Source organism: Aulonocara stuartgranti, assembly GCF_965226115.1.
Source record: "Aulonocara stuartgranti genome assembly, chromosome: 7".
Lineage (NCBI taxonomy): Eukaryota > Metazoa > Chordata > Actinopteri > Cichliformes > Cichlidae > Aulonocara > Aulonocara stuartgranti.
In genome coordinates, this window is record NC_138945.1 from 23292032 (window position 1) to 23306840 (window position 14809).

The 14809-nt window shown below is 42.5% G+C and overlaps 2 protein-coding genes across 2 annotated transcripts; both read left to right on the forward strand.

Moving 5' to 3' along the window:
• The first annotated feature begins 193 nt into the window (after positions 1 to 193).
• zmynd19 (zinc finger, MYND-type containing 19) lies at positions 194 to 5729 on the forward strand. The gene is made up of 6 exons (XM_082541221.1): positions 194 to 494; positions 1526 to 1585; positions 1670 to 1776; positions 2432 to 2572; positions 2721 to 2901; positions 2994 to 5729. Exons 1-6 carry the CDS (start codon positions 444 to 446, stop codon positions 3135 to 3137), a joined length of 684 nt encoding a protein of 227 aa, XP_082397347.1. The 5' UTR covers positions 194 to 443; the 3' UTR covers positions 3138 to 5729.
• Positions 5730 to 10098: 4369 nt separating this feature from the next.
• tmem141 (transmembrane protein 141) lies at positions 10099 to 14241 on the forward strand. Its single transcript, XM_082538750.1, has 5 exons — positions 10099 to 10264; positions 10413 to 10479; positions 11924 to 12007; positions 12132 to 12242; positions 12445 to 14241. The coding sequence occupies exons 1-5, from the start codon at positions 10211 to 10213 to the stop codon at positions 12504 to 12506; spliced, it is 378 nt and encodes a 125-aa protein (XP_082394876.1). The 5' UTR covers positions 10099 to 10210; the 3' UTR covers positions 12507 to 14241.
• Positions 14242 to 14809: the final 568 nt, after the last annotated feature.

Below are 14809 nucleotides of genomic sequence, written 5' to 3' on the forward strand. Positions count from 1 at the left end.
TAGCAGCAAACGGCGCATCATGACGTCAAAGCCCTCTGCAATAATCCCACCCAGCCATCAAACATTTCGCGCGAAAATGGCTGGAAGTGGTCACGAGAGTGTGATGACGTTATAACTGAAAATAGGCGGTCTTTTGAAACTGCCGCTTCCTATTTGGCAGCGTGAGGTGACGTGTTGTATTAAAAAGCCTTAACGCCACGCTTGATTGGACGCTGCGGTTAGAGGTACCTCCCGCCCCTCCCAGCAGCGGCAGCTCGTTCGGCTTTCCTGCGCCAGCGGCGGTGTGTCACCGAGGCTGGGCTGCTGCCGGAGAGATCCGGACTCAGAATATACCCAACCATTTAACGCAACCTGGCAAACGGGGCTAAGAGGCGGGTTTTGAACCTGAATACAGTTTAGGCTGGACCCTACGCTTCTTCTTGTCGCCTCCGCCCGTCCTCCTGATGTCGGATTTCAAGCTCGGGATCGTACGGCTCGGCCGTGTGGCCGGGAAGGTGAGCTGGATCCCAGGACTGCCATGTGCGGCCGGGGGAGGGCCCGCGGGGAAGAGAAAAGTCACCAGAAAAGATATAGTTAGCGATGCTCAATCAGCTCTAGCCAACAGAGTTGTTTATTATGAAGCAGTCGCAAATGCGGGAGTAGTTCGGCTTTACCGATTTAAAGGCGTTTGAGCGGATTAGAAAAGCCGGCCGTGCCGAGCCAGACTGGTTTCTCAAACTCCGCCGCTAACGCTAATTAGCATGTAGCGCGTTACGCTAGCCGCTGGCTAACATTTAACGACCAAACAGCGCCAGAAACGTAAACACGTGCTCAGTTTTTGTCACAGCCGCTGTCGGTGGACTGGAAACCCCTCGGCGGTCGTGTCATACCCAAACACTCGGCGGTGCAGTTAGCAGAGCCACGCTAGCCATGTTACTAGGATTACCCTCAAGTGTCGGCTAATGAGGAAGCCATTGCCATCAACTGATTCTTTTGTGCAGTGTGACAAAGCACCGGTAGGACGACACTGCCCAACATCTGTGCCTGTGTCGGCTTTGGCTTTAATCGTACTAATTAACGCTTGAAGCAGAAACTGTGGCGAGCGGTGGGTCAGAAAGCGCTCCCAGCTGCTAACGCTGAAGTCACGGGACACACTGGGAATAAACCGTATTTGAACCGTGAGCAGCCGGTTGTCCACCTGCTGAGTGGCAGGGCTCCGGTCACTCAGCTGTAAACATGATGTCACTCGTGGAAACGCCACACACATGCAATCATAGAAAGAAGAAAGTGTCACACAGGTTTCATCTGCTTCATGTTGTGTTGCTGGAGAAGAGCTCAGGTGTCTGTGAGACAACTGGGACTGCTTCAGAAACGTGTTGCTGCTGTGGTCAGTGTAAAAAGTTTGGAAGGTTGAAACTTGTCCTAGAAGTAGTGCCCCCGTTTATGACTCTGCTAGTGCTAATTCACAAACAATAAAGCTCCCCTGAGAGTGGGGATGCAGTTGTAGGTTTAAACATGAAAATGAACCTGAATTTTCTTATTTCAGACAAAGTACACGCTGATCGATGAGCAGGACATACCACTGGTGGAGAACTATGCCTTTGAGGTAAGCGTGTTTGATTTTTCACTACTGCTCTGATATCCGGATACAGTTGAGAAAAAATGTAGAGCAGTGTTTTTCTGTTTCCAGGCACGCATGGAAGTAGATGCAGATGGCAATGGAGCTAAGATCTTTGCTTATGCTTTTGACGTCGGCAAAGGACGCTGGGCAGGAAGGCCGCTGCACGAGCTGCTCTGGTAAGTCTGTTTAAACTGTGTCAAGGTGTTGTTTTTTTTCTTCTGTGACTGCATATCGTAGTCGTTTACACACTGCTTTAACAAGCGACAGGTCTCAGGTTTGCAAGCTTGTGGACTTGCATCTGGGATTTAAAAATAGACAACCTGCCAAATCAAACATGTGGAACTGCCTGCTGGAAATGGCTTCTTCTGTGGTTTATCCTCTGCTGGAAAATCTATGAGCATGCTTCTTGTGAAAGCGCCCTCCATTGTAAGGCTCATCTTAGTTTAATCAGTGTTAAAGTTGTCAGATAAGATAAGTGGGTGCTCATGAGAATTGCTTCAGCTTAACAAAAGTAGGGGAAGGGGCTAAAATGGCAAAACGAATTCTCTCGGCGCAGCGACACAGGTGTCACTTAAACCATCAACTGTTTAGCGAGCTAGCTTTTCAGTTTTATCACTAGTCGTGAGAAATAGAGGTTGTATAGTAAACTAGTGCATGCTCAAGCTCTGTAGTGGACTTGGCTTTCAATAACGCTTCATATTGGATAAGAAGTGTTCTGAGCTAGCATCAGCTCCTTACTGAGGAGTCCTTGGAATAAACACTCTTCTTATCCAAGGTCAGATTTTCGTCCTGCTGGTTGCAGACTGGCTAACTTTTAATGTCTTTACCCAGGGAGAAGCACAGAGGAGGCATCGCCCCTAGTTTTCAAGTTATCCACATCAACTCTGTGACGGTGGACAACCGACTAGACAACCTTCGACTGGTTCCAGTAGGCTGGAGCCCTAAACCAGAGGAGATTTCCAGCAAGCAGAGGTAAAACATTGCTTATAGGTACATGTGAAAATGCTAGAAAGGACACACTGCTGTTGAGGGGAAATGAGTCTTAAATCCTTTTGTGATTTATTCCAGGGTTATCCAAACAAGTAATGCATGCCGAACATTTCTCATGTTATCTGTACAGAGAGCAGTCCCTCTACTGGCTGGCTATCCAGCAGGTACCAGCCGACCCTGTGGAAGAGCAATATCTGGAGCTGAGTCGCACACGTTACTACAACGCAAATGGGGAGCTGGTGGAGGAAGAGGAGTGTTCTTGCACCTACTACGAGTGTCACTACCCTCCTTGTTCGCTCATTGAGAGGAGGGTATGTATTCCAACTCGTGTAGCAAAGCATTCCCATTCGAAAGCTCCGTGCTCTCAGAGCCAAAGATTATCTTCTTCCTTGTCTTTCCACAGCTGCGGGAGTTCAACATATGCGGCCGCTGCCAGGTGGCGCGCTACTGCGGGTCCCAGTGCCAGCAGAGGGACTGGCCGGCCCACAAGAAACAGTGTCGCGAGCGTAAGCGGGCGCTGGCCCTGGAGTCTGAGCCCGAGCGGTGATCCGTCTTCATCCTTGCTTGGAAGGGGAGGAGGAGGATGATCATCGGGGAGGGAATGGGGTTACACTTGGGAGGGGGAGCGGGGATTAAGTGCGGGGTGGGGGGGGCTTCCTGAGAAGAGACAATGTTGATTGGTTGAGTGATTGAAGGAGTTCAGGACTGAGAAGACGAGGGCACGGAGTAACGCAAAAAGACATCTGCCACTTCCCAGGACTGGTAATTCTCCATAGCTTGCTTTTCATGTGGATGACAGGGATGGGATTTTTTTTTATTTATTTTTTTCGGTTTGTTGGTTTTTGTTGTTTTTTGGGGGGGGGGTCTTTGTTTTCTCTCGAGGGAGAACCTCGGGCACTACCTGCTGCTACGGTTTTGTATGTAAGGAGGAGAAAGTCATCTTGTTGATGAACTGAACAAGCTTCTCCGGACCACAGTCGGAATACAGACCGCCGTCATCCCATTGGGTGTCACTTCGTCTGTCCAAACAGGGGACTTGGGGGGGCTGCAGCATCTGTCATTCAGCTGGTACAATGGGACATGGACCTTTTCACTGTATCGCTCCCTTTTCTGACCTCTCTCGTGCACACGGCTGCTGCGCTCACAGTCATTGACACTTTAGCTGCCATCGCCGCGGCCTCCCTGTCTGTATTCCCCACACAGCAAACCACGACACAGATTATCAGAGATTTCACGGAGTCCCACTACCAGTATTGTGTGTGTGTGTGTGTGTGTGTGTGTGTGTGAGCGCCTGTGCTGCCAACATGTACAAAAAAGGACTTTGAGGTGGTCACCATTGCTAATGAGTCGAGGTTAACGGACATCTTTGCTCTACTTAAAGGGGGCCATATTACTTAATTTAAAAATGTCCTATTTAATTATAAATTGGTGGTCTGACAGTAAGATCATTGTTCTGTAATAAAGTAGCTGCCAAATAAAGGCGTCACTTTTTTATTTTTTATATATATAATTTTAATGGTTAAAGACTTCAGTTTGTGCTGGAAGTAGGTGGTGTGTGTGTGTGGGTTTTTTTTTTTTTTTTGTTTTTTTTTTTTTTTGTTTTTTTTAAGAATTTCCAGTTAACATTTAAAAAAAGAAGTGGTTTCTATGGAAGCTTGTTTCTGCAACTGTAAAAAAAAAAAAAAAAAAAATTAAATACATTTGGGGTGGAAACAAACAAAACTAAAACATTTTTAAATTTATTGCATTTATGTTGAAATTTTGACTTACTTTCTCAGAAGACTGAGTTCATAACTGGCGTTTTTGTTTGTTTGTTTTTCTACTTTGGCAGAAACCAGCTTCAGTACGACCAGTGTTGTTGATGCTCTTACACACAATTTGTCCCAGTAAAAGTGAGCACTGATGGCGTAATATAAAAGCAATTTATTATTTGATGTTCAATAGCTTAACCTGTAAGAATGATCTTTACCAAAGTCTTCTCTGACCTTCCGTAGCTTACCACTCCTGTCAGCTGGTATAAATCCCTCTTGGGCTCAGTTTGCTGGGTTTTTTTGGGGGGGAGGGGGTTGTTTCTTCCGAACAGACACCTGCCTTTTCAAACTGTATTTTTACATCTCCAGGGTTACGCTGAATGTGTGCATTGATTGGCGAGGAGGAGCTAGTGCTCAGTTTCTCGCATGTGTGTTTGTAAGGGTTTGTTTTTTTTTTGGTTTTTTTTGAAGAAAATCTTATCTATGGAGCTATATTTATTTTAAAAAATTGATTGTGAACCTTTCTTTTGTCCTGGTGATATTTGAAGGCATAAGTCATCGTTATAAAAAGTGCTCATTGTGGGACCTTTTTTTTTTTTTTTTTTTTGTTGTTGTATATCTGTGAGGTGATGAGGTTAGATGGGCTGAAACATTTCATCGCTGTTACTTGATTTATTTTACTTTCCTGATTCTAGATGGATGATTGAATGATTGAGTTCTGGCTGTTGCCTTCCCAGTGTTTTTTTTTTTTTTTTTTTTTTTTTTTTTTTTTTTTGTAAATCTCATGAGAACACTGCACACAGTCATGTGACAAAAAAACAATCTTCCACGTGAGAGGTGTCTTGGAGTGTAAAACTTGAATCCCTCCCACGGCCCTCTTTTTGTGACTTTTATTTTGGAAAGTGGTTTGATGAACTGAACCATTTCCTGCTCTGGAGCTTTTTTTTTATAGACATGGTGGTCCTTGTCGACTTTATCCACAAATCACCTGCCTTCCTTGTGTTACCTACAATGCACACCTGCTTAATGTGTCCTCTTGTTTCTTAGGTGAGAATTCCCAACACTTAATAAGCATGTGTATATGTGATTTATTTGCTTTCCTTGTGTGTGCGCGTGTGTGAATGTGAAAGTTTTTGAACACTGCACTAAAATTTGGCTCTCGTGTTGGCATACCTGTCATAGATGAGGTGAGGGGTGTGGTGTGGATTTGGACAGCGTGTACAGATTGTGTCTAAAATAAATTTTTATTTTATTTTTTTTTTTTGGGTAAAAATATACGCATTAATCACCTAGAAATAAAGAGCTACAATATGTGAATGGAAGTACAACTGGGATAACCGACAGTTGCTTTTCCAATGTTAAATGATAATAAATAAAAATGAACCTCATTTGGTGGAGTTTGGTTTGATGTGCATACAGGGGCCACATACAGTGAGAGCAGGGAGCAGGTAGAGGTATGCACTGCAGAGATCGGTGATAAAAGCGAGACAAGGTGAATGAGAGGGAAGGTGGACAGGTTTAAATACCTGGGGTTGACATCCAACGCAATGGACAGGGCGCAAGAAGGGAGTGCAGGCAGGGTGGAGTGGTTGGAGATGAGTGTCAGAGGGTTATTTGTGAAAGAGGTTTAGAGGAGCATAATGAGACCTGCTGTGATAACAAACAGGAGGCTGCGGTGCAGATGCTCAGTCTTTCTCTGGGAGTTAGGATTACAAATGAGTACATTAGATGGACAGCTCAGCTCGAGTGGGTTTGGACATGGTTTTGGTGCAGAGGAGGGATAGTGTTTTAAGGCGGGGGGGAAAGAAGATCACAGTGGTGATGGAGGCAGATGATCCGCTGTGGTGACTCCTGAACGGAGCAGTTGATTCCTAAAGTGTCTTGATTATCTGAACTCTTGGTATCACAAAGAAATGCCTCCAAGTACTAGAATAATTCATTAATTGAGTGGAGGGGATTCATCTGTGTAACTTTGTCATGCTCCGATCAAAAATATCTACAGTCACCAGTTCGCACCCGAGTTATACTTACAAATGTGCTGTCTTTCTGCTGCCTCAAAACCATACATCATTGCAGGTGTGAGCATCATAGTCCACAGAAACTCCTGCCTGACCTCATCTGTCAACCTGTCCATCACCATCGCAAATGAAAATGAACTCAAAGTCAATACGTGATGTAATCCACCTCCCCATCTTAAACCTGTGTCAATCCTACTGCACTCCTCACCGCAGTCTCACCACCCTCACTCCAGACTTCCTCATACAGTACCACAGTTCCTCTCTTGGCACCAGCCATACTGCTGCTCATCACTTCTCTTCATGACTGAGCATAACAACTCTTTCACAACTCTTTTAGATATTACAGCGCTGCACATCAGCCTGCTTCTTGACCATCAACACTTCATTTCTTCAAGCATGGTGTTAAATAATCTGGTCTTAAAGGCAACTGCTCTCTCTCCACTCTTCATAGCTGCCCTCACTTCCTCTGCACTTTACGATTCTCTAACTTTCCTCACTCAGCATACCCGGGACATCTTTCCCTTTTCTGAATTCACTTACGATTGAGATGAATAGTCACACAAATAGGGTGGCATTGGCAGCATTTGACAAATCAGAAAGGGAGGAGGGAGGTCCACGGATCATATGACTTTTCTTCCGCGGAAAACCATCACTGTGAGTGCCACCTACTCCAGACATGTCATCAAAGGGTAATAAAAAAATCTCTAAAGAGCATAAAAATATACCAGCAAAATCCAACACTGCTGTAAATGCAAATTCATCAGCTTAAATACAGTTTATGATTTTGTCACTGAGTGAGCTCCCAGTGCTGTTGATTATTTATAAGGTGACAGCAGCACATTAGATCTCTGATACTTTAAACTGGATCCATTTAAACATTAAAGCGTGCTGTGGACATCGCTGCAGTTTGTCGCAGATCAAAGTGCGATGAATGTGATTGGTTGAACGGGTTTCCTTTGTGTGTTTCCAGGAGTGTAAAACAAACCAATCAGCCGGTTAGAATGAAGCAGAACAACATTTATAATATTTTTTATGTCATTACGAACATTCCCGCGACAAAGAAACATTACACGACATTTATAAAATAAAATAAAAAGTACAGAAGTAGTACAGAAGAGTCAGGGCTAACCTGCAGTTACTTGGACAAACCAAAATCAGGTACGGGAGAGTCCGCTCGCTACTACTTCTTTCTCCATCTTTACCTCAACTTCCAGCACTTGTTTTCTCAGCTCCATTCTCTTCCGCGTCAAAATTTCTCGCCCGAACAGGGACTTGAACCCTGGACCCTCAGATTAAAAGTCTGATGCTCTACCGACTGAGCTATCCGGGCTCTGACGTGTGTTCAGCTAATATGTAGACTTTACCAGGATGTAGTGTATTTAGCTATTTTTTTCATGTCCGCTGTATATGTTTCCATTCAGTCCAAAAGACCTCCTGGGGTAAAATATTCTTTTCATTATTATTATTATTATTATTATTATTGTTTTAATTTAGACCAAACTCTTCACAAATATGCATGTCTTGTAAATAACCCACTAAAATTAATACTAAAGATACAAAAACCAGCTTATGTTCTGTCATGCATATGATGTCTTAAAAGATGCATATAAAATGTAGCTAGTTTGCAATAATGACTGACGTCATTAGTGCTGCCTGAGAGGGGCAGCCAATCAGGAGCAAGTTGCTTTAAATGGAAGGAAAGAGATTATTTTGAACTGTGAATCAGCAAAGCTAGTCCACTTTAAGTAAAAATAAATACACTTAAGAGTATCAAACCCAAAATTTGACCAAAAACATACCAGCTGTATTATTTTACCCCAACTGTCTGAGGCAGAGCTATTACTATTTTATCACTCTGTTTCAAGGCAACAGACCCGAGTCTTAAATAGAGCCACTGGATAAATCAAAGGGAAAGGAAGAAAATAAGTAATCAGATCAGTATTTATTTTCAGTTACATTTTACATTTTATTGTGAAAAATTTCTTTATTAGTTATATGAATGAAAATAGAGAAGCTGAGAAGATTAAAGGGGAAGTCGCTCTTTAATGGAGCTGCTGTCTTCCATCACGTTGCTTTGGCACTGACTGAACCTATTAAGCCTATTAGCTCACTTTTAATCTCAATATTTATGCTCTTATTGTGAAAGTATGATGAATAATAAATGAAACATTATATGCATCATCACAGTCACCACCTTGAGAGCTAATGTTTTCTTACAGTCTATGCTTCATGTATCTCCAGCAGTCCTTTGCCCTTTGTTTTCTCTCCTCTGTAACAAGCAACAGATGTTCGGATGCTCTGCTGTGGCCTCCCTGTAACTCTACCCTTGGTGTTGTTTCTTGGGTCTCAGCAGTTGGATTCTTTCCATCTGCCTGTTCTTTCTCTTCTAGGACAGAAACTGCTCTCAGGTCTTTAAATCTTTTAGGCCACTGTGGTGTCAGAGTTCAACAGACCGGTCACAGACATCAGCAGAGAGTCTGGGCACTTGCAGATTATTGAGATTTGATCTATCTGACATTTTTGTAATGCTAACAAGAAGAATTTTTATTTCTGAGTATAGATTAGAGACCATTTTGGTGAAGTAGTTCAACAGTGAAGCCCAGTGGTACCCAACAAAGGAGATAAATACAATCCTGAATGAAAAGTTTGATAGTTCAAGTCTGCATTTGTGCTGAAAGCGCCACATGTGGTGGTTTAGGTGCCCTTTGTTATGTGTCTGCTAGGCAAAGAAGTTTGGGTAGCACTGGCTAAACCATCTTTTTTAAACGTCGAGATAACATCCGAAACACCCAGAGGTCAGGTTCTGCACATGCGCACAACAAAGAGGAGAAAACCTTATTCTTATGGAAATGAGGAAAGTGTATTTCCATAAGAATACATTTTTTGCTTTGTGTGTGTGTGTTCCTTGTCTACTGCATGACTTAATGCTGGTATTGTCTGTTGCTCTAAATTGTGGACCTTTACCACTGCAGAAGATAAATCTCCCCATCATGTGTAAGTACAGCACTTAAATTTCTTCAGTCTGGGGGAAAATCTTAAATGGACCCTCTCTAATATATAAGTACTCCTTTCAGAATGAGTGTTTGTTGTCTCTCATATTATATATATTTTTTTTCTTACTGTTGAACTTCACAACACCAGGCAAGGATTTTTTTTTTAAATGTTTTAATCTTCTGGGAGCTTGCATGATTTGTAGCCTCAGTTTCCTGTTCTTAGTTGACAGGAGTGGCAGTCTGCTTCTAGGTTCGGTATGTTATGTATTCAGAGATGTTCTTCTGCATACGTTGGTTTTAACAAGTGGTTATTTAAGTTACCATTGCCTTCTTATCAGCAGCTCAAAGAGTGGCTGTTTTTCCTCAGCCAGGCATTTTCTCACACAGAACCAATACATATTTCCTCTTTCCCCAGAGATGGCTGTGTGGGACAAACCCAGTAGATGAACAGTTTATGAAATCCTGAGACCAGCCAGTCTGGCACCAACAACCACACCACAATCAAAATCTGTTAAACTACCTTTCCTGACAATGCCCACCATGTGGTTGGCTGATTAGATATTTGCGTTAGTGAGTTAGTATATATTTCATTCATGTATGTATTTTCTTGTGTTTTTCTTTCTTGCAACCTCTAAAATGCTACCTTGAGTTAGCAAGGGTGCAGTACCACTCTCCCTCCATTAGATGACGCCACAGTTTTGGACAGACTGCTCTATTTTTCCTTCTTCGGTGTTTGTTGTTCTCAAACACGGAACTTTCATAATAGTACATCTACAGCAAGCTGTGGACTAAGAAGTTAGGGAATGAGTTAAAGTGGTTATTTCTTATATATAAAAAAAAGTTACCTCCAGCTTCAACATGGTTAATCTGGGGCTCACCAAAGTGGACGACGCGTTGGTGGCCAAACATCCGGTGGGTTTTGTGTTTGTTTTTATGCGTTTTTATTACCTGTGCACTCTGGAGGACACTGTCCCTCTGCACACTTGGAAGCAGCTGCTCACATTGATACAACAGAAATGTGTAACACAGGTGAGAGCTGTTTTTATTTGTTGTCTCTCAGGGTTTGGAGAGCTACGCCGCCTGTCAGTCTCATGCTTTCATGAAGGGGTCTGGGACCTTTGTGCTGGGTAATACTTTTATTTATTATTTATTAAAAGTCACACACTTAAAATAAGAAATATTTCAGTCCATGTTACAATCTTTGACTTTCTCCTATTTGTACATTCTTAATGCTTTCATGCTTTCATCCAAATTCTTGTTGGCTGTGTTGCTCTAACTTTGACCCAGTCAGTGCTGCTGTTTTTATGTGTAATTCTGAACCTCAGTTGTTATAATTTTTTTTCTGCATTGTGTTGACATTTTTAATGAAAATCAAGACACTGAAGTAAGGTCAAAGTGAATGTAGGCAAACAATACAGATGTCAGGATTTGCAGACAGAATGTACCACAAGAGGGAGCTGTATCACCCACAATGATCACACTGATCTCAGCACAGGGAGAAAATGATTGTATTATTAAAGTTAAAATAACTATTGTTGTTATTATATCTATTTATGTTTTTGATGTTGCTTTTTAGCATCCTGGACTGTTTTTGTTTTTATGCCAGCAGTTCATACTGTAAATGATTTAATGAAGAAATGATAACAGAAATGTACTGAAGGATACCCAAACATAGCTCTGACAATATACTCACCGATCACTTTGTAATGTACATTGATTTAACTGTTTCTTAATGCAAATATCTAATCAGCCAATCACATGGCAGCAACTCAGTGCATTTAGGCATGTAGACATGGTCAGGACGACCTGCTGGAGTTCAAACTGAGCATCAGTGTGGGGAAGAAAGGTGAAGCTGCTGTCCTAGTAAAAAAAATTGTAACAACCATCTCTATGATTGATAGAGGATAGTGTGAAAAAGACAAAATATCCCGTGATCAGCACTTTTCTGGTTGAAAATACCTTGTTGATGTCAGAGGTTGGAGGAGAATGGCCAGCCTGCTTTGAGTTGATAGGAAGTCTAGAGTAACTCACTGCTTCAGTAACTGACCATGTCCGTTCCTCTGTGACCACAGTGTAACCATCTTCTAATGGCTGTCACAAAGGTCAGGTCATCTTGAACTGGTTTCAAACACAAGGACATAGGACAAAGAAATAAGCCATTTTTGAAGGCCTTGTACTAATAAAGTGTCCAGTGAGAGGATTTATGCCTTTTTTGTCCAAGGGAAACTAGTACACCTACCACCCTCCAAACAAAAGCTTGACTGTTTGGCATTTTCAGTTTTATTCAGAGCCAACAAGAGACAAGAAAGTGAAAGAAAGTGTGGGAATGACAGTGAATGTCCAGTCAGCTGGGAATCAAATCCAGTGCCCACTGCTGATGGCATTTACCCGTCTGTGTCCTACCCACTCAGCTGTCAGGTCATCTGTCATTTTAGGTTTAACCTAGAAATTAGTTTAATTGAAAAAAACAAAAAAACCAACCAGCAGCAATAAGAAAATCTGCACAGTTACAAGTGTAAATGTTTCTCCCTGGTTTTAGATGTGTGACAGTGAGTTGTGTTGTTGGTGCAGGTGTTGCAGGTTTTTTTGCTATTCAGAAGGCCCTACAGAGGAAGCTTCCTTATCCCCTTCAGTGGAACCTGCTCATTTCAATAGGTGAGGAGTAAAATATTTGGATTGTGCTATTAAAAATACATAAAGAAATGTATTTAGCTCTCAAATGTAGATCTTACATCAGTGCTGCCACTGAAACCACTGTCTCTCCCCTGTGTGCTCTCAGTGGCATCATCAGTGGGCAGTTACGCAGTGACTCGCTGGGAAACGCAGAAATGCTCAGACCTCTGGTTGCTCCTAGAAACAGGCAAAGTCCCAGACAGGTCACCACCTCCAGGTGAGCACAGTGCAGAACTGTATGAAATGTGAATTTAATGTTGTGTTAACTGTTGTCTTGGATATAAGATTGAAGAGTCAACCTATTGAGGTATATAGATTTATGATCAGAAAAGTTATCGGCGCGTATCATTTCATCACTTATGATTCACCAAATGAAGACCGTATGCTTCATCTCTACCTTTCTCTTTACTGTCTTTCAGTACCCCAACAAGAGGAACCAACAGCACCACAGAAGACAAAATATGGTGACGTGATGGAATGAAGAAGTTTCAAACAAATTTTATTATCTACAATATAAAGATTATAAATATGCAAAGAGAAAGAGCTCAGTGGTGCTCTGCACATTTTGCATGGCCCACATGATTGTGTATTATATTTATTCTGGTTGTGGAGCTCTTAAATTTCATAACAGTATCAATGTGTGGATTAAAAAAAAAAACAAACCCTGGGTTTTCCTGACTCAGAGGTCAGGAATTAGTTGTGGGTTTTTAGTAGGAATTAGATGTAATGCTTGTAATCCGGTGTTGTTGTTATTAACAGGGTTCGTACGGGTGCTTGAAACCTTGAAAATGCTTGAATTTTAATGTTGTCTTCTCAAGGTTTGAAAAGTGCTTGAATTTCAGATGTGGTGCTTAAAAGTGCTTGAAAGTGTAACTGTATTTCATTCACCACACATAACTATCTGATTGAATAGTTTTATTATCAGATAGAGAAATAAAATGAGTCGCAAAATGTAAAAGCAAAATTTCGCCGTCTGGGCTGCTTCGTGTCTGTTTCAACGTGTGACCCCGCCCCTCCGTCGGACAGTCGGGGATGAGTGCGCTAACATACCTGTAGGTTGCTGTTTTAATGAGTGTTTGATGGAACAAATGGCGGAGTTTGCGCTCTCCGGTCGCATGATGAGTCCTAGTAAATAATATTCCAGTGCGTGTACGTTACACACGCTATTTTTATTTTTTTTTAAATTATGATTATTATTTTGCCAGCTGTCAAACTCGCTGGAGAAATGATTGAAATGCACTGAGTGTGATGCAGTATGGCAGCGCTATTATGGAATATGCTGTGAACTTGGCTAACATTACTTAGCAGTAATATGAGTTCATTTACTCAAGTGAAAGCTTTAAACATTAGCCCGATACATAACTAGCCAACTTAAGGCTTTCTGATTAACCCTCTGGGGTCGACGGACCCAGAGTCTCCATTTCAACTTGGGTCGAACGTGCGGACTTCAAACTATGTACCAGGTTTTAAATTGTGTTGATAGGCCACGTAAAGCCGATGTTTGTTTGTTTTTCTCTCTCCTCTGAATAGAACTGGCGTTTACTCCGGGAAGAAACGGTAAAAACAGCCTTTTCTAAGGAGAGCGCTAGCAAACACGCTTTGATTGTGAGTGAAAAAAGAAAAAGAAAAAACACTCCTTCCCTATTGGTGGAAAAATGTACCGTGTGGACCAATCAAAAAATCACATGGCAACATGTGGTATCTGGTTGTTTGGGAAGAGGGGGAAGTTTTAGGAGTGAGCGAAAGAGAGACAGAGAGTTTTGATACGTGAGAGATTTGTGACGTTTACGGTGTTTGGAGTCTCAAGTTAGTTTGTTGTCTTGTGTAGTTAGTGTGCGGTGTAGTCGTTGTTTTGTTTTGTGTGTCAGTTCTACTAGTGAACATCACAGTTGCTGCCTTAAAGCCACCAAAGGCAGATTGTAGTGTAAACACTGAGTGACACACCTGCTGTCAGACCTGCAGGTTTATCCCTGTGCTGTTCTCATCTGTGTTATAGTGGACACAAACAATTTTTTGGAGTTGCATAAATAATTTAAGTGCCTTCTTCTTTGATGCAGAACACCTGATTGTTCTGTAAATAGTTTGAAATGGTTATATTGTGGTGGACCAGTAGAGGGCTCCACTCACACCCAGTGTATAGGAAGTGTGTTCCTGTGTATTGTGGCGCGATATGCGCAGTTGATGTTGGAGACGAATAAAGGAGGAGTGAGAACTGAGAGCTCTGTGTCGTTGATGCTTACCTCCACATTGGTGACCCCTGACTCGAGCATGCAAGGAGCCGCAGATAACGCAGACTCCGCTATGGATGCATCAGCGGCTGCCGGACCTCCGCCTCCTGTTGCAGCTACGTTCGCTGTGGCGCTGAAACTGCCGGACTTTTGGCTCCATGACCCCCCGTCATGGTTTGTACTAGAGATGGACCGATCCGATATTACGTATCGGTATCGGTCCGATACTGACCTAAATTACTGGATCGGATATCGGAGAGAAATAAAAAATGTAATCCGATCCATTAAATATCAGAAAAGCACCTCACAAAACTTGCAACACAGCGCAACTCGGCTCATAACCGTAGCATATCGGAGCAGTATGCGTCACGTGATAGAGCGGCTGTGTGTATTTGTAGCCTCACTACCAAACCAGCGTTTCATCTCTGAAGTGATCCCAGAGAGAAGTAAAGCAAGTGTCTAAGTTTATCTCTGAATGTTTGTAAAGCATTCCCACGCTAAGCTTAACAACCGATATATGGAGCGACTGGCTCTTCTCTCTTCCTCCCTCTCCTGC